Here is a 24,478-nt window from a genome sequence, read left to right on the forward strand (position 1 = left end):
CTCCAGCATTGCTGCTGTTAACCCTGTAGTTTTTTCTTTTTTATTCCAGCCTGAAGGTTTGACAAACAAATTTTCAACACAATACTCCAACCATCAACTCCATCAGCTGAGGAAGGCCATGAACTGTGGTTGAAAGCTTCTTGAAACAAGAAATAAGCTCAGCATTGTCTTGTGATTTTTTTTGTGTTGTTGAACTTGTTTGTTTGACACCTATTTACTTTTTTCAGTTTCTTTATTTGCTCGTTTCTTTTATTTTGGTCAATTGTTTATGTCCTCGAACACTTCCTCCTCCGTACCAGCAGGGGGCGCTGACGCACCTCGACGCCTGATTGCAGCACCGCATCCTGGTTTACGGTAAAAAGCTAAGCTAACAGCCAGCGGTTAGTTCGCTTCTCTCCGAGCTGTTGGTCTTCCTCCTCCTCCTTCTCCTCCTCCGCAGTCAGTGGACAGACGGACACGTTTAAGACCAGACTTTCTCCGTTAATCCTCCGGATGTCTTTCCTGGAGAAGAAGACCCCCGGCCGGCTGCTGCTTGACGACACCGTTCCTCTAACTGCGGTGATCGAAGCCAGCCAGAACCTGCAGTCCCACACGGTGAGTGTTTACTAGAAAAACAACAAACGTCAACCTAACTAACCTACTAACAACCTGTAGGTTTAACAGGTGAAACAGTATGTTATTCACCCCAGGAAGATAGATGCTCGTACGTGTCGAAAATACAGCGTAATAGCGTAAATTGTAAGGGGGAATTTATCGTTTGAGGCAATCGCTGCGTCACCGGTTCCATTATCGGACACATGTGTTGGAAGCTTCATTTCGGCTCTTTTCTTCTTGTGAATTGTTTCATTAAACCATCAAACCAACTCTTTCAACTCAATATAGCTGTAAAAAATAGTACTATCACCCCCCACCCCCGTGCGTCAGTTGTCAAGTCTTATTTTTTAAGCGTGAGAGTTGACATTGTATCTCCATTATCGGGCAGACTGTCACTGATTAAGCAATTTCCTGGAAGCTGTTTTGCATCCAGCACACTGCTGATGTAAAGCGATCAGAGTGGAGCGTTGACACCGACTGACTGGAGGACCAGCAGCCGAAAGCAATGCCTGTAAAAGCTCCGAGAACCGTCGCTTATCTATTATCATTAAAGTGAATTATATTGACAATCATTGCGTCTTATTGATTCCTCTTAAGGCTGTCTAACGTTATCTTTAACAAAAAGTATTGTTAATCTGTAATGGTCTGTTGTAACATTCGGCATACATAATAATAATATCTATGTGTATGTATATATATATATATATATATATATATATATATGTATGTATATATATATATATATATATATATAAATAAATAAATAAATAAAACGTCGTTTTTTTTATTATTTGCCTCCATTGACATCTTTCTACTAACGTTGTATGAGGACTATGCTTGCTGTTTTCTGTATGTTTATACGTGTCGAAGCGAAGAGATGGTGGATATGTTTGTAAAGTGACACAAATAATCTCTGCGTCTGTTAAAATCAACGGAAACATTAATTTGTCGCATTTGTTTTTAACTAAGTTTGGCGTGACATCATCTCATCATTGTAACTCAACTTGTTGTAAAAGCTCATGTTCAGCATTACTTTGCACTTAAATGTGTACTTTATACTCGTTTGCAGTAAGAAATGACGGTTGAACAACGTGACTGTCGGTGGACATAAAGCATGTTTTTAGGAATAATAATGAAGCAGGACATGTGTTCGTCTGTCCGATAATGGACGCATCTGTTGCGGGTTTGTTGTTTACAGTCCGACTGGGGATCAGCTGAGCTAGCCAGTTAGCATGCTAATGTCAGGCATCCTTGTTGCACATGTAAAACAGAACCATAACCTCATAGGAGACACTAATACTGACGGATATAATAACTGTATTTATGTATTTACATTTCTCCCTGTTGGTAGTTTTTGTACAGAGTTACTATTTTTTGTTTTAGTCCACTCAAAACACCAACTTTCCTGTAAATCAGAACAACATTATTACAGATTTCCTTGATGCTGAATCTGTCAGATGACTTTCCAGAATTTCACAACATAAGCAACTCCTAAGAAATGTGAGCATGTGCCTCTCACTAACACTGTATTTGGGGCATGTATTTGAGCTTCTATTCAAGGACGAGTCACTTCCTGTTGGTCACCAATTACAAGTCACTGACTAGAAGGAGAGGAAGTCGGAGGTCGGTGTCATGTTATCATGCGTTTCTCCCAATTAAATTAATAAAATAATGTAATGTACAGTCAGTGGCAAAAATATATCTTAACATAGAACTTGCATGTTCTATTCCAAAGAAGAAAAAACTAATTAAAAGTCATTTTGAATAACACAAACGACTAGAAATCTTGTTCTGGATATTATCCAAGTTCAACAATATGTTGTGAGGTCAACTCCATTTGTGTGGATCCAATACTCCACGTCCTGGTATCTGCTGTTACTTGTACTCGTTATAGCTCACTGTGTGGAACTCAGTGGGACGGTTTACATGTTGAATAACGTGAGGCCGGGAATTAGTGTCGCTCAAAGAAAACAGAGTCTGAAGCTAAATGATGTGACACCTACTAAGAAAACTGTACTCGGCGTGGATCACCCGACCTGCTTCATGTGATCGGTATTGACGCTGATACCGATCAGCCGGTTGTCCCTTTTGTTTTGATATGTTTCTTTTTCGCGGGTTCCACAAGCACGAGACTGCTGCAGATCAAAGGTCGGCAGCTTTACTGACTCAGGGCGAGTGGAGAGCTACGAGAATGGACAGAAGGCAGGATTATGTGTGCTGCACCTTTTTAAACAACAAGGCAATTCAAAAGGACAGAAGGGACTGAACAGTGACGACTGTTATTGACTGCAAACATTACTGCTATAAATGAATGGAGGGTGGATATCATGAATAATAGAGAGGTTGTTGCAGTGATGAAACATACACTGCTGCACTGGAGAAAAAACTTCAGGAATTTGTAGCTTTTGTACATTTTCGGAAGAGACTGACGAAAGAAATCGTCTGAGAGATTGTATCGAGTTTAACAGGAAGTGATGTCATGTGTTTGTGTTGGGCTCACGTGAATGAATGCGAGATAACAGCAGAAACCAGCCTGTCAGCAGGAATTACACTGTTAGAGGATTAGATTAAAGGAAAAGTCTGTGTTTACGCCACGAGTCCTGTTTCATAATCATTCTTGTTGGTTATGAAAACATTTCACTGCAGAGATCTGTGAACGCAGCGACGTGATCAGACAGATCCTCACTGAACAGTGTTTGTGTTATTTAAACCGTTTATTTGGAAAGTGAACTCAACTGAAACATGAACCTGTTTGTGTTTCCATTTATTCCCATCCCATTTATTTTCATAGCAATACAGTTGTTTCTTTATTTTAGCATTTCGATATGGGACCTTCACCCTGCAACAAAAAAAAAAAAAGGTCAACATTGACTTATTTTAATTGACGTCTTTTCCTTAAATAGAGTAAGAAACACAGCTTTGAAACAAGCCATGATCTTTTACCAAATCTAAACATAACAAGTCATTTTGTTCCTTTTTTGTTTTGTTCCAATTTTAAAAAACTGCGAGCCGTAATCGGTAGAAAATGTTTTCCTTGAAACCTGATCGAGAATGGATTTTAGTTATATGGGAATGTAATTTTGGACATGGTTGCCCAGTGTTTTCTCATTGTTTAAACCATTTACACAAGTTGTGATTGTACAATTTTTAGTTACTTAAGAAAAGCAGCAAACTAATGTTTTGATGGCTGTGATCTCTCTCGTCTCTCAGGAGTACATCGTCCGGGTCCAGAGGGGCGTGTCTTCAGAGAACAGCTGGCAGGTAAATGCACCAATCACCACCTCAGGTGGCAACCAATTAGAATGAACAGAGGAGAGAACATGACTATGAAATGCCAATCAATCAGTTTGTTTGGCAGAAGTACTGACCGATAAAAATGTCCAGATCATAAGACCAATAAGGAGATGAATTGACCAATCACAGACGGGTCAGTAACGTGTGTGTGTGTGTGTTGCAGGTGATTCGGCGCTACAGCGACTTTGATGTCCTCAACAGCAGCCTGATGGTGAGTTTCTTTTAGTCGCTGCGTCTCCTGGGTGTTTTAAAACATGCTGGTCTTACAGATGGAACAGCAGAGAAGTGTCTCGTGCCTCGTCGCTGCTTTGAGAAAGTTTCTGCGGACATTTTCGGATCTTTCGTGACTGACATGAATTCAAGCTGCTGCTGAAGGAAAAAACTACAAACTTTTCACAGATGTCTTTAAATGCTCGGTGCAGAAATGAGTGTTTTTGGTGACTGAGCTCTACAGATGACACTAGTTTTAAAAATGATTATCATACACTGTTATGGTGGACTGCTTTATAAAATGGGCAGCAGTACTGTTGAAGTGCGTTGTTGGTAATTGCCTAATAACATGAAGAAAACGGCAGCCTGCCAACATGAAATGTCTATAAGTGCACATTTACACACCGCGGCATCATCTTAGCCAATAATCTCCTTCCTGTTTGGAAACACTGAGTGCCTGTTGGGTACGATATGCTCAAGGTTTTGCTGTTGTGTCATTGATTTCCTGGCTGGTGGTTTGAGAGGGCAGTCTGATGGTCTGATGGTCTGTGTACTGATGAGCTGTTTGCTTTGGAAGGTTGCACTGCGACACTCCGTATATCTCCGCTAGAATATGTTGAAAACGCTGCTGTGTGCTCATTCTGCTCCGCTGCACCTGATGAGATTCAGCTCATGTTGTGATGGATTTTTTTCGCCGTGTTAGAGTTAAAGCTCTCGGGACTGAAATATCTCAACCAATAACTTGTCAGAAATACATTTCATGGCAATCCATTAGTTGATGAGACATCTCAGTCTGGACCGTGACAGCTGTCACGGTGGCTCAATCCTACAGAAGATAGAGACATGGTTATGTGTGAAGTGTTTGTTATCTTAGTGTAAGGATGGGGCGCTGCAGGAATCCTAAAACCCGGAAATGAGTCAGTGTTTTTACACATTTGGTGGCTGAAATAAGTTCTGTGGTTAAAACAAGCTTCAGAGATTTTCACATTTTGTTCTACAAAATACAATTGTCAGTAAATACAACACTTGTGTCTTAAGAAAGGCGTTTTTAAACAAGTGGCTAAATGAGACTCCAGATGTTGTCGGGGACATTAAATATATCAAGCTTGGTGGAAGTGAAGTCATGATGAGCTTTGATTATAGCGTCAGTTCTTTACTTCTGCATTTACCAACAAAGCGTGTACGTAAGTATCATAAACTTCCGTTTACCACAGAGATTATTATTATTATTCATCGGCTGTTTGTCGAGGGAACCAGTGCGATGATAACTTGCATGTTGGCCTTTAATTTCTTCTTGTTTTAAGATATTAAGTAAAAACAAAAAAAAAAAAAAGCCTCCAGACAGATTTGCTTGTTTCGAGAAAAAGAAAGCTCATTTTTGTGTCGTTCTTTACTTTAAAGGGTCACATGTGGAAAAGGTGCATCTGATACTTAAAGATCATTAGAATCAGTTCAGGTTAGCATCTTCCCAGTATCATATTGATCTTTATTAAATCTATAATCAATGGAACTGCGTTGGAGAGGCCTGGAGCGGCTCTGACTTTGGGGTTAGTGTCAGATTGTCCTGGTTGTGACTCGTCTTATGTTCAGGTCAAATCATTGCTCGATAACAGGAAGTTAGCGGTTTTTCTGCTGAGGTTTCGCCTGCTCATTTCCTTTTTTGGGGTCTCCCACTGACCCCGACCTCCAGTCGGCCCCTTTACCTTCAGTCCACATGCAGCAGAACTGTCGGAAACCTGTTGTTAGTCTGTCTCTGTGTAAATACATTGCTTAGATATACAGGAAAGGACTAAAGTTGATAAGAAAACAAACTCCAGCTCTCTCTCTCTCTCTCTCTGCAGGTTTGTGGCATCAGTCTCCCTCTTCCTCCCAAGAAGCTAATTGGAAACATGGACAGGGAGTTCATAGCAGAGAGGCAGAGAGGACTGCAGGCCTTTCTGGACTCAATTACCCAGCATCCCCTGCTCTCCAGCTCCCTGATAGTCAAGAAGTTCCTTGACCCAAACAACTACTCTGCCAACTACACAGGTGTGTTCCTTCGTCTTCACTGGGAGATTATTTTCAGTTTTTTTTCTTATTCAGAAATGGAAATTCACATCAAATACTTAAGTTCAGTTTTTAATATTTTATGTTACTTAATACTTCACTAAATATTCACTATATATACACAGTATATATGTATTTTATTGTAGTTTTTACCCAATGACATTAACCTGAATATATTATTTTTTAACATTTGCTTTGCAGATTCAGATTTTACAAAAGATGTGATGAATTTATAAAACTACTAACAAACACACTGTTGCAGATTTAAGTGTTTAAAGAGACCACCTTGGATTCTGTGTTTTTAGACTCATAAATATATTCTGAAAAATTCTAGTGGTAGTTTCTAAAGAGGCACTGTGGCAGACATCACATGTGGACCATGAGAGCTGAATGTTTATGAACATTTATTGTCAAAACAATGCCGGTTTTCGTGTGTTTACAAGGACATCGATATGCAAAGAACGGTATAACCATTTATTGTTTTAAATCACCAGTATCTCTCTTTTTGTATTGTTATGTTTCATTATTTTCTTTCTTTTTCTGTCTCTCTGTCTGTCAGAGATCGCCCTGCAGCAGGTCTCCATGTTCTTCAGGTCGGACCTGAAGTGGGAGGTCCTGGAGCCTCTCAAAGACAACGGTAAGACTCTGAACCTGACTGTTTGCAGTGCTAATGCTAACCGCTAGCACAGCATGCTGAAGTTTGCTTTAGATTCGTTGTTTTCAAATGCAACACTGCACACAGTCAGTATCCAAAATAAATAATATTGTATAAGTACTTCATGCAACCCCACTTTAAAACATCCAAACTACCGCTTTAAACTAGTCACTGTTTAGCATTTAGCTACAATGCGATTGTAACAGCAGCACAGTGAACAGAGCGTATTGAAGTAAGCAACGATGTGTTTCATTGATTCATTGCTTGGAAGAGAAAGAATGTGTTCCTCTTCTCTCAAAAGTGTTGCTTTAACACGATGCAGTATATTTGAATGTATGTCAACACGTTTGACAACATTGTTGTTTGATTCTTATTGGCTGAGTATCAAATGAAGTGACACCCTGTTTGTTTGTTTTAAGGCTGGAGAATCAGGAAGAAATACTTTCTAATCAAAAACAAAGAGCAGCCCAAAGAGCGGTATCTGCTGAGCTGGGTGAGTACAAAAGAAATCAAGTTTCACTGATCAAAAACAGCAACAGGCTGAGAAAAATGTCTGAGGAGAACAGTAATACAAGCGTGCAACATGGGACGTTGTTTCATCTGGCTTTAACTAGTGAGTTGAGATCTTCGGAGTAATGCTCAAATTCTATATGAAGTTTCAAACATGCATGCGTGAATTGTTATTTAATCAGGTTTTGTTTGTATTGATTTTTAACCAAAATATATCATTTAATTATTTTAAGGAAACTTGTATCGTTGCGATGTGGGTGGTATGTGCAAATCAATCCTGAGGAGCTCTCTCACCTGAAACGTTTCGTCCTGAAGACTCACCGCTGGGTGAGCGAGGAGCTCCGGGTGTCGGTAACACGGAGTGAAGCCGAACATCGTTCATTTGCACAAACCACATTGCAACGGTACAACGTCACGGTTTCCCTCTGAACTCAAAAACCTGCCGGCGGGATGGAAAACATGTCCTCTTGAAACAGTGGGCAAAACTCCAGCGTATATCGTAGCCAGAAGCTGTAAAAACTGTCATGATTGTCAGATTTTCAACTTTCCGACGGTCCTTGAACATATCATGTGTGACGAACGCTTCAGTCAGAAAAAGCAACCGAAAATGAGCTTAACATTTTGATATTTCATCCCAAAAATGTCTCATTTAAAATTTTGCTCCAAATAAACCGTTTACTCAAACCAGATCATGTAAAATATGTTAAATTCTGCGCTTCTCAACGCAACTAGGAAGCGATGATCTACTCGGCTGAAAAACAATCTGTAAAACTTTGACTGAACTGCATTAAGGAGAGGACAGTAGAGGTTGTACAAAGGTGAATAGCTCAATGTATATATATATCACATGGAGCTTTAACACTTTATCAAAGAAATTCAACTTGCATTTCTTTAATTTTATGATTTATGGCATTGCAACTTTGTTATACTGCACAAAAGACATGTTTAAGTTCTCTCTACTTCTAGCCATGATTGTGCTGTTTCCATAGAGGTGCAGGACTTGCTGTATATATTTCAGTGAAAATCAAGAAAAATGTGACGGGAGTGAAAAGCTGCTCTGGGTTCAGAAGGTTGAGGATTGTAAAATCCCAGCCTCTAACCTTTAGTCCTTCACAAACTGATGATGGAAATGAAGTTAATGTTTCTTCAAAATCACTATAATGAAGCATTTTACAAATATAATTCTGTGACACGTTTCAGCGGGACAGCGTTTTATGGAAAAGTGACGCAACAACACATGGACAAGTTTTACTCTATGAATTCTTGAATCACAATGACTTCTTCTTTTCTCTCTTCAAGGAGAAGTAAGAATTTAGAACAGTTTTCCACTTTTACTTTCCTCTGACTCGTTTCTAGGAACGTCTCAGACGCTGAGGGATTCCCCACAGTGGAGATTCAATTTAGCTTCATTTGGATTAAATTAAAAGTAATTCACTGATGTTAAAGTATTTTCCAGTCGGACACAACAAATGTGGACGGAGCGATAAAGTCTGTAAACCGTCTGATTGGTATTTCCTCCGTATTTCACTCCGCTCAGCTGACTGAAGGGACTTTTCTTGACTTTCCAGAGTGTCTGGATTCTACCTGCATCGATCACATGTGGGATCTATGTCGGCTTTAATCTTAGAAAGTCTGACTTGAGACGAGTGCAGACGGTGTTTTATTTTAATTGAATAACAGTTTTCCTGAGGCGCAGCGAAGAGGAGAATATTCCCTGTATTATCTTTGTCTAAAATTAGTTCATCCAAATCTGTTTCCCATTTATTTTTAAGAAGGTCTAATGGCGTCACATTGTGCGTCTTCAGTAGTTCATAAATTATTCTCATTTCCTGTTGTGTGAATGATTTACAGTTAAATATTTAAGTGGGAGTGCATGAGGAAAAGCAGTCTGAGTTTAAAGCTACAAAGTATCTGGAAATATGTGATCTGGGAGTATTTTAAATCTGAAAAGTACATGACTTAAATTGCATTTGTGTAACTCGGGTTCACAGAAGCAAGTCTGTAGAGAAGATTGTAATTATCGAAATAACCAATAATCTGTGTGTGTGTGTGTTGTAGGTGGACCTGGGTCCTGATAAGTTCCTGTCCGACAAAGACCTGCAGTCAGCAATAAAGCTGCTAACCAGCCTGTCTGTACGTACTCTCTCTCTCTGTGTGTGTGTGTGTGTGTGTGTGTGTGTGTGTGTGTGTGTGTGTGTGTGTGTGTGTGTGTGTGTGTGTGTGTGTGTGTGTGTGTGTGTGTGTGTGTGTGTGTGTGTGTGTGTGTGTGTGTGTGTGTGTGTGTGTGTGTGTGTGTGTGTGTGTGTGTGTGTGTGTGTGTGTGTAACTTGCACTGCCTTACACAGCCACAAACACAGTAACTAAACATTTGGTCGTGAAACCAGAATCTGACTTTTTAGCAACTGTTTGAACATATACACATAAACATTGTGTTAAATTTGCAGCAACAAAAAGGAGCCAAAACATGCCAAACTGTAGTGACTGCACTTAGATCTGTTAATCTGTGAACTGTTGAATTCGTCATTATAACGGCGTGGAGACAGCTAAAGCTAACACAAGCTATGTCAACAGAAAGCTACCAGCTAGGTGGTGAGATAGCTACGGCTAAACGTAGCTATAGCTAATACTAAATTCACTGATTTGTTTTTACTTCATTGTTTTTTTAATTATTTTGATGGTCATTCGGATAGTTTTATTTATTTATATATATATATTTATTATTATTCCACATTACTGAGGCCGTAGCCAAATCCAGTAGTGATGAAAAAAATAAAAAATATTCCTCTTTAAATCGTACCATTTTAATATGAATATTAAATGCAGAGATGCATTTATTTCTAATTAATAATGAGCTGTAAATAATTAAAGTGTTCCTCTTCTCCAGACTCCATATCTCTGTCCGCTGTTGTTCTCCAGCACCAGTGAGTCTTCAGCTCTGCTCATCCGGCCGTTCAGTGAGAGAGGCTCTCTGAGAGACCACATCTGTAAGGTGTGTGTGTGTGTTTGGAGTAAAGGCATTACTATGCTTCAACTGAAGTGCTTTTTGGATGAAGTCCTGCATTCAAAACTTCTCTAAAGTAAAAGTATTGGCATAAAAAGTAAAAGTATTCATTTAGCAGAATATTTAATTTCAGAAACATGTATATTATATTATTGGATTATAATTATTGATGCAATAATGTGTTCACTGCTTTAACGTTGCAGCTGGTGGAGATCATATATATACTAAAGTAAAGTACAAATGCCTCGAAATTCAAAACTGTGCTTGAGTGGATGTACTTAGTTTTATTCCACCATATTGTTGGTAAAAGGTTCCAGTGAAACCCGTTGTTCCTCTCCTCCAGGTGAAACCCAGAGAGAGTTACCTGAAGAAGTACTGTAACCCGAAGAAGAGTCAGGGACTCGAACTGCAGCACATCAAACTGTACGGCCGCCAGATCCTGGAGGTATATTTACACACACATGCACACACGCGCAAAGCAATAAAACACACACACACACACACACACACATATCACATGCAAAGAAATAAAACACACACACATATCACAAAATGTTACTTGTTACTACAACAGTCTCTCTCTCTCTCTCTCGCTCTCTCTGTGTGTTCAGAGCCTGAAGCTTCTCCATGATGGCGGCGTATTTTTCGGTCACCTGCACGCGTCTAACGTAATTGTGGATGATGGCGTGTGTCGACTGACTGATGTAGAAAACGGCATGCTGGGAGTTCCCTCAGTGCTGCGACCGGCCTTCAGCCAGCTCAGGAAGATCAACGTACGTAGACACTGAAAATGGAGAATATGGGAGAGAGATAATTGTTCCAGGAGTCAGCTCGTGTTCTTGTGAACAACATCTTTAAATCTTCAGATTGTGAGCCTGTACATGCACTAACACACTTTGTGATTGAAAGTTAGATCTAAGTAGTACTTGTGTTTCTGCAGACCACAGAGAGCATAGACGTCTTCTGCTTTGGACATTTACTCTACGAGATGATGTACGGCCGACCGCCGGACAGCGTGCCCGTCGATCAATACCCGGCTGCCCCCTACACCGCTGTGGGTCAGTATATATCCACACACACACACACACACACACACAGATTAATATGTACACATACAGATGCTGTCACGATTTCCTTTCTACCTCCAGACATTCTGTCCTCTGGACCTGAAACAAGTTTACTTAAATGTTCCAACGTGCTCTATTTGATTTATTTTGTGTGTGTTCGTGTGTTCAGTGTCAGTGCTGCAGTCCATTTTGTCCACAGAAGCCTGTAAGAGCGGGATGCCAACAGTGTCGCAGCTCATCCAGACACCGTGAGTTCACCTGACGTAGCCTCTGTCCTGTTGTTTTCATTAAGTAGTGATGCACCTACATCCTGTGTACAGACTCATGATCATGTTTTTTTTGTTGCTGATGAGTCACATTTTGTGTTTTTTAGGCTGTTCAGTGACGTTCAGCTCCAACACTCCGAAAAACTCCAGATCAAGGTGAGAGGCTGAGTTTACTGCTCCGAGAGTTTGTCCATGTGAACTCCTTCAGAATGTTTATTCTGATAAAAAAATAAAACGACAAGAAAGATGAAGCAGACCTCTGAGTCCTTCCTCTCCTCCAGGTTCCCAGCAGGCTAAAAGAGGCGCTGAAGACGGCGAAGGAGAGTCTAGAGAAGAGGCTTCAGGAGGAGCAGAGACTGGTGGGTCACTTCACTCATTTAACGTCTTTAAATCGTTTGTTTATTTTCTCCACTGAAGACCTTCGGGAGGACATGTCCCTTCTTAAAGGCTCCATCAACGATTTTCCCCAAATATCTGTATTTTGAATCGGTGACCTGCTAAACAAGTTGGACAAGGCCGGGCCCCTGCAACATAAAATACTGTGGAAAAACATTGCAACGTGATTTCCCACAACCGTTTCATGTTGCAAACACAAACAGTGTGCTGACATTAATGTCAAATTACTTTAAGCTGCTCTTCCTGTAAGTGATGCCGACTCCAGGAGCAGACTGCACTGAAACCTCACGTGTTCTCTTTAGAACTACAAAGTGAACGCAATTTGACTCTCCGCAGATTCTTTCATGTCTTCTAATGTCTTGAAAGTGACTGCTTCATGAATGACATTCTGCATTTGGGGAAATGAATGCTTGATTTTCATGCTTCCTCGACTATCGACCAGCATAGAATGACGGTGAACGGCTTGCTTCTTAAATGGAAGTCAAAACAGATTTCACCTGCAGACGTTTACCGGCGTCCCGAGGCAGAAAAAGCAGATGGGACATGAAATAGCCTGGGCAGGGTTGTAAACATTCACTGCAGCAGATAGCATGGCTAGCACGCTAACTGCAGCAGTCCATAAAGTTGAAGGTCACCCTGTGTTTTATGAAGCATTTTACATGAATCTCCGTCCGCTGTCTTTGCACTCACTGCTTCTCCTCTGCTTGTTTCACTGTGCAGTTATAAAACAAGAATATAGACAAACATTACTCCATGAAGGAGAGGTCATGAAAGGATACCGGAGAGCCTCGTGATGTTGTGTGAACTCTGCATTCCACTTGTTTCTAGAAACGGACAAATTCAAGGCCGAGGGTGGATTATCAACTTGCCAAAGTGGGCAACAAATGGGAATATTCACCACTTAATTGCCATATCTGCTGAAATAGAAATGTGAAGGTTCTTAAGAGAAGAAGATCCACAGATTCAGTATTTGTTATGCAGTATTCATTATCTCTTTTTCTTAAAGACTTCTGCACACTTAAGACCTGAAGACATTTATTGAATGTAAAGTCAGGGATTTCCTATTCTTTTTGTGAACAGATTGCATTATGCAGCTTGTAAATAGGAGGTTTGCTGTTTTGTAAGGAGGGTAATGTTGTGTGTGTTTGTTTGATTGAAGCTCCACCAGCACAAGAGGCTGACCAGAGCTCAGTCTCACCACGGCTCAGAGGAGGAGAGGAAGAGGAGGAAGATTCTGGCGAGGAAGGTAGGCGACAGCGTCTCTCACAACAGGAAGTACATCTGAACAACATCATGGACAAACGTCTTGGCTGGTTGCGGCTAAGACTCATCGGATACGTGTTTGTTTAGAAAAACCCACAGGAACAAGTTTCTGTTGAGAGAGACTGAAATTAAACGCATGCATTAAACACGGAACCTGTTTGAGGTTAGAGGAACAGAGGTGACTCTACAAGTGCACAAGAAGCGGTTCATTTCTTGTAAATGGTGCATGTTAGCTTAACCGTATCGTTTCAATGAAATCTAATGTTGAGTTTTTGTCTTTGCAGAAGTCCAGACGGTCGGCTTATGAAAATGAAGAAGACGTCTCGGTTAGAAACAACAATAACTCTGGTAGGTCACTGCTGGTGCTACCAGAGCTTCAGCCTCTCTTGTCTTTACAAGCTAGCTAAAGCTAATTGGTTGGCTAGTTCACCTGGTAGGTGTTGTTTTGAATAGCTGAATCGGTCATTTTGTTTTATTCGATATTTATTTATTCATTTGGTTAGTCTGACATAATTTACAACACAGCAAAACAAGTCTAAGAGTATTGTAAAGGGAGGTAGCGTATTAGCTTATTAACCGAGTAGGCAGCGTGTTAATCACTGTAATAGTTCGTTTTTAGTTAGCTAGTTAGCTTGTTGGTATGTTAATCGTAGTTGGACACCTAGTTGAACAGTTACCTAGGTACAGTCTTAGTTGGTGTTGTATCTTATAGTTCAAATCTTCATTCATAACGTTGACATTTTATGAATGAATGAATTATATTGACAGAACCATTGTGTGCAATAGTCCACCTTCTCTCTCACACACACACACACACAGAGAGAGCGAGGTGGTGCTCAGTCCTCGTCTCTGTCATTGTCTTGGTCCAAAAGTCTAAATTTATTGAAAAGAAGATAGATGTAATCATTTACAAAATGTCCACCGTGTTTTTATGGAACAAACATTTCTGTTTCACTCCTTATTTGTTGGCGTTTAGCCTTTCAAAAACACAAAGGGAAGCACGGGACGTTCGAGCAGCAATCTAACGGCACCATGAATTACATTTACATCCTAGAATAATCTTTAAATGGATATTAAAACAATAAATGTAGTCTAGACTCTGCACTTTCAGGTTTTGTTGAGCTATGCTTTTTTTCTTTATTAAAGTTACTGATGGGGAATAATCAGTTTTTCTGTCCATCTTCAGGTTCTGGAGCCAGTTCCCCTCCCACATGCCCCTCCTCCCCCACCCCCCCCATCCACCACAGGTAGGCCCTGTCTGTCTGTTTAACTGTCTGTTTGTCTGTCCTCCCGTCTGTATGTCTTTCTATCCTCTCGTCTGTCTGTCTGTTCGTCCATCTGTCCTGTCATCAGTCTGTTCGTTTGTCTGTCTTCCCATTTGTCAGTTGAACTGTCTGTCTTCCCCGGTGTCTCTGTGTTGTGGAACGTATCTGACAGACTGGTGAGAACCTGCTGCAGCAGCTCTCAGATCCATAACAGCATCTTTATCGTTAACCCTGAACTTCTTCCCTCAATTTTCCTCTGAGATTTGCATGTGTGAATATGAAGACTAATCGTTTAACCTGTCTGTCTGTTTGTCTGTCTGTCTCTTCACCTCTTCTCTCGCCATGTGAGGACCTGGTTCCAGTGTGTCTCCTTCACTTTGTTGTGTCTCTAGCTAGCTGGACGCAGGATGGGAAACACTGATGTTTTATATTTTAAAGCAATAGTCTGCTGATATTCTTAATGCTTGTTGTTGGCAACAAATCCCACGAAAAGACCCAAACCTGAAGACGTGAGTCTGTCAAAAAGGCTCATTAATACAGAATATAGTTCCATATTTAATGAAAGGTCACTGTAGCTTTTAGCCAACCTTACTCAAACAGGAGCAAATGGAGCATTTTTGGGGGACTATTTTCAGCAGCGGATGAATATAGATCTGCTGCTCTCGTGAGTGCTGATGCTGGTCACTGATGTGTTTTGAGCTCTGTTGCTGGTGGTGGAAAGTAACTAAGTACATTTACTCATTTAAGGACTGCACTTCAGCACAATTTTGAGGTACTTATTCTTTCCTTGAGTATTTCCATTTTTGCCTCCACCACATTTTGGAGGGAAATATTGTACTTTTAAAAAAAATATTTATTTGACAACATTACTTTGCATATTTAGATTATCAATATATAAGCAAATATATGGATCAACTAGTAAATTATAATGTATTATTGTAGTTAAAGGTACCCAGCAGTAAGTAAATAAATTAAGATTAGCTCCAATGTTACAGCTGTAACATTACAGTGATAAACAAATTAAAACATCAATGATTATAATTTTATGATACAATATATGGGCCAATGTGCGTAGTAAGTACTTTTTGTACATTTATGTAAGTTAAGTGTTGAATGCAGGACTTTAACTTGTAACAGAGTGTTGCTGCTTGTACTTAAGTAACAGAGATGAGTACTTCCTCCGTCACGGTTTAGATGAATCCAAAATATACTTATTAGGATTCTTTGTTGGTTTTGGTCTTTTTCATGAGATTTCTTGACGATGCAAATAAAATAAAGAATATCACCAAACTTTCACACCATGTTGACACGAATGTGGCATCAGTTTCCTCCCCTGATATAAGTGTCTCCTCTTCTTATTTCCTTTCTTCCGCTTATTTCCTCTCCTCCCTCCTCTTCTTCTTATTGCCTCTCTTCTTCTGCTTATTTCCTCTTCTCTCCTCTTATTTCTTCTCCTGTTTTTCTTATTTCCTTTCCTTCTCTTCTCCTCTCCTCTCCTCTTTGTCCTGGGGATACTGTGTAAATGCTGATTGGTCCACTGAACAGATAACTGTCATCTCCCTCTCTCTTTCCTGTGCCGTCTCCACCATAGAGCATGCTCCATTCTGACCGTGTCGTTGGGTAAAGTAAACGATTTATAACGTCGATGATGATGATGATGAAGGTCACTGGTGGTTTTTTTAAGCTGTCGTACACCCTGATTTCCCAGCAATCTCCTGGTCAGAGATCTGTCTCATGCTTGTGATCTCAAGTAATGAATGAATAGACTTTAATGGATTGAGCCGGATCACGAGCCTCTGTGTGTGTTATGTGCAGACAGCAGCACACGTTAAGATAACGGCTTCCTGGAAACAAACATGTCCGTCCGTTAACTGAAAGCTGAAATCCAGAGCTTCTTTAGTTCTGGTGTTGAAACTTGTGTTTCAGTAATGAGGACTTTTATTACAACGTTCTAAATCCGACCTGACCAATACTGGAGTTTTCCGGCTGATAATGATATTGCACCGTATACCGCTCTGATAGCATTAGTGACCTGTCAATCACAGTAAGCCCCGCCCTAAAGCATACTCTGCTTTATGGTCTGTTTGACTCTAAATGGACCATAATTTACGAAATAAACATGTTGTATTGAAGAAGACTTGAAACTGGAGATTGAGACTATAAACTCATGTTTACAATGTTTACTGAGGTAATAAATCAAGAGAGAAGTAGAGTCATTTTCTCATAGACTTCTATACAACCAGAGGAGTCGCCCCCTGGTGGACATTAGAGAGAATGCAGCTTTAAGACACTTCATCATTGGATTCAATCAGCAGAACCGGAGATTACTGACTTCGACGTTTTGGCAGAAACTCAAAAATGTATATGCTAATTATGACAACCTCACACATGTCTAATAGGATAAAATGATGAAGTGATGATATTTTGTTTAGACATGGACGTCAATTAAAACATGACTAGTTGGCGGAAGGATACAACCGTGAGGCGGTGATTCAAGTTTTACATAAATACATCAAAACTTCCTCCTTTGGATTTTTTTGTTTTGTATTTTGTGTTACAAGATACACACTGAGCCGGACATTCTGCAGGATAGAAATGAACCTTCAGTGCTCTCTGTTGGACACACTATGTAGTGGAGGCACGGCTCTACTTCCTCTCTCAACCTCAAAGGGACTTTGTAGGGTCAATGATGAGATCAACGAGTCTCTGTTTGCCTGGAAGAGGGTGTACGCACAACTTTTATAAAAAACCTCACAATCTGCAATGATCTGCAAACCTCGCAGACAGTCCAACTCCTCCCCGATTCAGACCCCATGTCCTCATTGGAGATTGTGATCCGTCCGTTCCGTCTGTCCGCCTGGTCAGTTGCAGCATGTCCGTTTGTCCGTCTCTGTTTTGTTTGTTTTTCGTCTGCTCGTGTGTCTGTGTTTGGGACGGGGGTGTCACGGTGAAGATGTGTCAGGTCTTTGAACGTTGCTTTTTTTCTGGTCAGAAACGTATCGAACTCATAATAACTCTGATTTCTTTTTTCAATATTTTTTTCCCCTCCCAGCTGCTCTGCCGTTGACCAAACCCTTCAGAAAATCTTTTAAAAGGATTTTCACATGTTTGGTTTAATATTCAGATAATCCATAAACATCGTGAAGTAACCAGATAAACCTTTTTTTGGTTCTCATTTTGGTTCCTTCTTTCAAGCACATCGATTACAAATTTTGAATAATTTACTTCTGATCTGGGCCCGTATTTATCAAACATTTTTGTTTTCATAGCACGGACCATTTTCAAACCTTCATGGTGGTTCGTACTTCGGACACAGCTTGTCTTAGTCGGGCTGTGATCACAGATCTGAGCACAAGTTTCACATTTAATCACATTAACTGTGGACCGTGGACACAGCTGGGCTCTGGTCTGACATCTGAAGACGGATGTCTCACTGGAAGTGCAGCTGTGGACGTGACTGAAGGGTCATCTGAATATTACATGGAAAAAAACAATAAAGGCCTCTTTGGCTGCTAAATGTAATGAAAGTGAGTTTGTTCCACAGCCACCCTGGAGATAATCAGTCACCCCTGCAGGCATTCTTAAATTATGATTTCATAAAATACCTATAAAATAATTCAAATCTAACGTCGTACGTTTCCTCTGTTCTGCTCAGCCAAAAACAGGTTATTCCAAATAAAATCATCTTCAAACATGCTAATGTCCTTCTGCAGTGACGGGTTTTTCCAGGTGTGGTTACCATCTGTCAGAGTGACGGATGTACTTTCATTACATCGCAGATAATCACCGTCTAGTCAAACAGAAGGCGGAGTCTGTGGACTCAAGTCGCAGCGCTTGGCCTCTGCTTCTACATGCTAGAGCTCTACGTCTCTCTGCCCCTAATCACCGGCTTTTTATTCAGTTCGGGATGCAAAATGGCACAACTGTAAGAGAATGTACCAGGTTACGGTTCAACTCGCCATCAGTTCACCCCGTTGATCGAAGTGATCCAGACGAGTAGAGAAACGGAGGCAGTAGCTCCTTTAGTAAAAGACAACAGAGCTGTGAAGCCACAGAAAACTTTGAGAGAAACAACTACAAGTCCCAGAGGCCACTGCTGTAAGAATCTTCCAATCCGAGAGCCTCGTTGGATCTGAATGATCTAGAACTTTGATTTCATTCTGTCGTCATAGCAACAGCTACTGAGGCTTATGGGTACTGTAGTTTAAAAAAAAAATCTTTTACACATATCGAAAACAGAAGAAACCTTTCTAACTTTTATTTTATTAACGTATTTACTTTCGGGACCACCCGGCCGTTTGACTCCGTATTCTTAAAATGAGGCTTTTTAGTTCCGGACCAACGTGTCTGAAAGGTGAACTGGTGGTGGGTTGAGTTGAGCCGGGACACGGATCTGGAGGAGCTGGTTTCATAAAGATAAACTCTGCAAAACCCACAGAACACAATCGACAATTTAAATAAGTGTGTTATTTCACCCTTTATAAAGGGTTTATAGATTGCAATTGTTGTAATTTATGGCTTCTGAAGAATTAATAAGTCATTAGTAAAATATTAATTTACTGTGTTTTTAAGTTTTGTTCGGGATCGCAGTAATCCAGTGATAGTTGTCTGTACAATCATGAATATATTGCAAACCATACTTCTAATTCTGTGTAGTTGTAATGGTGCCAACATTTAAACAAACAGAGGCCAGAGTTTGGGTTTCTAGTTTGTCAAAAATGTTCAGTGTAGCACATTTAATAATAACTCATTTATAACTGCAGATGACTTCGGCCGTTTGCTAATTAGAAATATAAAAATATTTTTATTAATAACTTGACTAAATATGATCAACAAAAGGTATATTTGATAACTCAAAAGGGGTTCTTATTTATGACTTAACTGAACTATAAATCATTAGTAAACAATCTATTAATTAATAATGCATTAATGACAGAGTGCCTTAATAGAAAGTAATGCAAAACCATTTTCGACCAATGTTATAGTCTCTAATAAAACTACAGACCGTGAACAGGTTTGTACTCTGATCATCTGAAGGATAACGTTGTGATTTATATTCATGTTTAATCTTTAGCTGTGATGTTTCGTGCCTCTATTGGCTGAGTGTCTTAATGTGGACACGTTTTACTGCCCTCTGTTTGATATTAATGAGAGTTTGAAGTGACTCTTTAACTCTCTGTAAACTAGTTAAAGAGTAAAACTAAGACCAGCGTGAACCAAGCGACCAGTTTAACTTTATCTTTGTGGAACCAGCTCCTGGGGAAACTGAATGTCACCAGAAACCAGAGGTGTTGTTGTTTCCTCACCCTCTTTTCTTTGATTCTCTCCTTCATCCAGGAGCCCTGACTGCTCCTCCTCCCCCCCCTCCACCTCCTCCTCCTCCGACGCTGGACTCGTCCTCCTGTCCTACTCCTCTGTCCTCCTCTGGAGGAGGTCGCACCGCCCTGCTGAGCTCCATCCAGGCCTTCAGTAAGGGCAAACTGAAGAAGGCCGAGATCGTCAACCGCAGCAAAGCCATCATCTGACCCCCGACCACCTGTTCCTCCACCAGGACCAGTCACTACGGCGTCACGACCCACCTGCTGGTTCCGCACTGTGGTCGGGACCGGTTCATGTCGTCGCTCCCTGAGATGTGAAAAGGAATCGCTAACGAAACAAAAATATTCCAAGTACCATTTTTACTTTTTATTGCTATTTCTGCTTTTTTTTCCTGCTTTTAAATTTTTAAAATCTGTTGCTGTGGTGGGAAAGAGGAGAGTCTCAGTCTGCCCTTCAAAAAAACTCTGGACAGTCTGAGGCACCGAGGTTCGTCCTCACGGCCACCGGGCTCCACAGGCTGGTGAGGGTTTTGGGTTTTTTCTGGTTGACCTGCTGCTTCAACAGGCAGCCAACTGGCTTCTTTTCTTCTTGTCAAGGTGGCAGTTGAATGTTTTGAAATTTTATGTTTTGGAGCCACTGTGAATGCTTCGTCCCGCTGGATGAGGAAGTTGAATTTCCTGGATCCAAAAGATCTTAATATCGGTGCTCTGACACTGATGATCTGTCCTCGGACTGATCCAAACTCCGGCTTTCCCTCTTTGACAAATCATCTCATGACGTGTTGCCTCCACGGAGACCGTTTCACTGCAGGACATCGGTGACAAAAAAAAAGACTCAATCACCCGAATCAATAAAGTCATTTTTGTCTATTATCATGTTCCAAAAACACACTTTTCTTAAAAACAATTGAAACAAATCTGTTAATGTGTCTGCACTTGAAAAAATAATGCAGGTCACCGTATGTGACCCGCAGGTTTATTTTCACACGATTTAAGAACGTTCTCAACTTACAGATGTCCGTTTGCTGCAGTGCGTCTGTCTGAACGTCACGGTGGGATCAGACCTGCTGTTGGTTTTGTTTGGTCTGAACCAGAGGGACAGATTGATGAGATTTTGTGCCGTTAGCTCGTCAGTTAGAGGTTGTGGATTGACATGGATCCTCTGAGGTTGTTCATCCCATTTAGGAACGTATAAAGAAACTTTACTGTTCAGCTCTGTGAGCATGAGGCGTCCTGATTGGTCAGTTGTTGATTAATTTCAGACTAAGCATGCAAATAGTTTGCACAAGTTAGAGCACAAAAGAAAAAGAGCAGCACATAATCAACAACTACCCGCGATGCTACAAACTGCAAGAAGTTTGTTTCCATCCACCTATTTTTTTGCGCACGTTCAATTTGTACATATAAAGCCCAAATGAAAATTTAAAAAGGAATATTTATACGTCTCAAAAAAGTAGAAATGTTGCTGTATAAATAAATACAAATAAAATCCTGATGTTCATGAAGACTCAAACGTTCACTAAAGAGAAACTCAGATCTGTGTGGCGCGTTGAGCTTAAAATATTCTAATTAATACATGAAACAAACATATTTACATCATGTCTTCCACATGGTTTTCCACCATTTTAGGTGAATTAACGCCACCAACTGTTGATCTTAATGCACCTGGTATTCACGTATGTTATTGGATGGAAAGGCACATTTATTTTGCATTTTCGTTAGCCGTTTTCTGGAATTTGGTTAAAATTTGCGCTACTTTTGTGTGGAAACTTGACTAATGTAAACAATCCCAATATATAACGCTCACCATAGTTTTCACTCAAGTCCCGGGAGGGCTGGAGAGGTGAAACTGCCCACCATGAAGTTAAGCAGCATTCTCCTCTGATCTCCCATCGTACTGTAACTTCTGCCTCACACCAGTGAGACTTTCGGCTGCTAAACGTGGCAGAAAGTAACGGCAGCCGGTGCCGCTGCGGCTGATGCAGCTGCTCTCTCCTTTGGATATAGAGACGTTGCTCTACGCGATGTCAAACCTGCACTTTTGGTGAACGTCTGTGAGACGGAGATACCGGTCAGACGTCTGTACCGTCCTGAATCGGAGCAACGTGGATCCACAGCGATGAGCCGCTCTGATTGTATTTGGGGTCTGAAATGAATCTGAAATACTTTTATTTTTTTTTTATTTTTTTTTTATTTTTATTTTTTTTTTCCACCAGCATCTTTACTGATATGTGAGATTTTTTATGATTTAGCTTCTTTGCACCACAATAAGTCCTTTATATTCCACTTATATGACCCACACTGCTGCTTTTGCATGTTTTGTTTCAGCCCATTAACTGCTGATCACTTTCCAAGTCTCCCATCATGTTTTAAGATTTCCTTCTTTCTCCGAAAATGAACTTGCACAGACTTGAAACTTCCTACAGAGAGAAAATCCATTCGTCACCTTTTAGTTTGACTTTATTAATTCATAGTCGTTTGTATTGAACGGCAGTTGAACTAGTAATCGAATGCGAGTCAGAGATTAAGCACCTGAAATGTAAACTAATGATCAACTTCAAATTCAGCTTTTCACAGCATCCATCTTTGTTCATTCTGCTGAAGGAATGAAAGAAGGAAATCCGTTATTTTGGGATCTTATTTAGTTAAACAGCACTGGTGACTCTAACGTTACAGTTAACCTTGGTGAGACGTCCGGTGACGGTTAATTTCAGACCCTGATTGTGTTGATTCCTGTTTTTTTTTTATTTGTTTTTTTTGGTTTTGTTTTAATTCTGTTGTATTTTAATGTCTGTTGTCGTCATAGAGCTGAGATTATTTTATTGTGCCATATGGATCCATGTGCCTATGGAAAAATGAATGTCTCTTTTTGTTGAAATATTGTCTGATATCATACATGCCAGATAATCTGTATGTATACAAGCTCTGTCTGAGGATAGTAACACTTTAGCACACAGGATGTTATTGGCATTACAGTCTGGGAATTTCCCTAAATAATACCAACTAATGATTACTTTTCGTTATCGTTTGTCAGAAAATAGTGAAAACGAGGTGACGTCTACACCTCGTACCTCTGACAAACAGTCCAAGGCCTTATTACTGAGGCAGGCTAGCTGTTTCCCCCTGTTTCCAGTCTTTGTGCTAAGCTAAGCTAACCGGCTTCTGGCTGTAGCTTTTTATTTGAACAGACCGATATGAGAGTGGTATTTATCTTCTCATCCGACTCTCTGCCCGAAAGCGACTCAGCGTATTTTCCAGAATGTCGAATGATTAAAAGTGTGCGTGACTCTGGGGTAGAACCACGGCAGCATGAGGATCTACTTTACTTGTAAACCTTAACAAGAGACAACAGTAGAAGCAGCAGTAAACTGTCATCAGACTGACAGGAGGATCTTTTCCACAAGAGGCCCACTTGTGTCTCGGTCCTCGTTTCTTCTTCCTCTCACCTGTGATTACCTGACGCACTGCGTACTAAAGTGTTAGCCTGTGACAGAGTTGTTATTGTGAGTCTTGAGCTCAGTAGAATCCTGCCACCTGATGACTCTGATCTCTGCAATCCAAGTTTAAGCACTCGGAGCTTTTGTTTTAAATCGATGCTCTGTGCTGAATGCCTTTTTTTGTTTTTATTATTCAGTGCAATCCGGTCCAATGCAATGGTCTTCACGTTCTTTGAATGGTCATTAAATTGTATCGGTATGTTTCTCTGCAGCACTTTACCTACAAGCAGCGGAAGACGAGTCCAGAGGTGTGTTTGCGAAAAACAATTAAATTCACAGTCACAGAGACGGTGCTGGATTACAAGTATATTGTTACGAAAACCACTCTTCAATCATCAGGTCTTTTATCTCACACTAGATGCATCAAATGTTTCGTCCCGATGTCGCCTTTGAATAAAAATATGTCTTCTACATTTAATGCAGCTGCAAAATGACCCTCATCTATATTCAAGTCAAAAAATAATAATCTAGCAAGCCTGCTGTGATGAAATAATAACTGTATCAACCGAATGAACATTTGATTAAAAAATGGTTCAGGAAAATCAAGACTAAGTTGTGTTTATTTGTTAGTGAAATGGGGTTTTTGGACGCACCTTAGAAGATTTGAAATGCCTAGATTAAACAGAAACCAGGGAACTAAGTAACAATGGAATTTGTAGTAAGTATTTCCTTTTTATTTACACAAAAAAAGGAAATGCACGTATAGAAGCTCCCTTACACCTCCTCATAAACACGAATGACAGTGTTCTCCAGGTAGTATTGTCTTGTCTGTGCTGCCATACACCTCTTCATTTACCCTAACCCACTCTACAGGTGTGTAGTTAAGATCAGAGTGAAGGTAAAAGATGTTTTGTCCAGGTGAGTAGGGGGTAGGAAGAAGAAAATATTGATTAAAGGCTCTATAAACTGTATTTATAGTGTAGCGTGTACAACTCGTTTTATTGACTGTAAATCTTGTGGCTCAGAGGTCGCAGCAGCAGCTTCATTATCTGTGTAGTGTGACGCTGGACTGTCGCTGAAAGCTCTGACCCTATTGTGAACAAAGTCAAGAAAATATGAATCAATGAAAGGACTCAAACTCATGTCTGTCTTTTAC

At 40.3% G+C, this 24,478-nt stretch overlaps 1 protein-coding gene across 1 annotated transcript; it reads left to right on the top strand.

Annotated features, from left to right (window-relative positions):
- The first annotated feature begins 332 nt into the window (after positions 1-332).
- pxk (PX domain containing serine/threonine kinase) lies at positions 333-23,924 on the top strand. The gene is made up of 19 exons (XM_076096255.1): positions 333-594; positions 3,805-3,855; positions 4,052-4,099; positions 5,940-6,126; positions 6,704-6,781; positions 7,219-7,292; positions 9,368-9,442; positions 10,194-10,298; positions 10,654-10,755; positions 10,922-11,083; positions 11,251-11,368; positions 11,547-11,625; positions 11,751-11,799; positions 11,925-12,002; positions 13,199-13,285; positions 13,587-13,650; positions 14,489-14,549; positions 16,159-16,187; positions 19,905-23,924. Exons 1-19 carry the CDS (start codon positions 493-495, stop codon positions 20,090-20,092), a joined length of 1,737 nt encoding a protein of 578 aa, XP_075952370.1. The 5' UTR covers positions 333-492; the 3' UTR covers positions 20,093-23,924.
- The last annotated feature ends 554 nt before the right edge of the window (positions 23,925-24,478 follow it).

This window comes from Anarhichas minor, unplaced genomic scaffold (genome assembly GCF_050575085.1).
Source record: "Anarhichas minor isolate MPS153535 unplaced genomic scaffold, ASM5057508v1 ptg000021l, whole genome shotgun sequence".
Taxonomy (NCBI): domain Eukaryota; kingdom Metazoa; phylum Chordata; class Actinopteri; order Perciformes; family Anarhichadidae; genus Anarhichas; species Anarhichas minor.

Excerpts from the sequence above, each read along its gene's own strand:
- pxk (XM_076096255.1), top strand. The coding sequence starts at position 493 with ATGTCTTTCCTGGAGAAGAAGACCCCCGGCCGGCTGCTGCTTGACGAC. Across the intron at positions 13,286-13,586 it reads GGAAGATTCTGGCGAGGAAG|AAGTCCAGACGGTCGGCTTA; the intron begins GTAGGCGACAGC and ends TTGTCTTTGCAG. Across the intron at positions 13,651-14,488 it reads TAGAAACAACAATAACTCTG|GTTCTGGAGCCAGTTCCCCT; the intron begins GTAGGTCACTGC and ends GTCCATCTTCAG.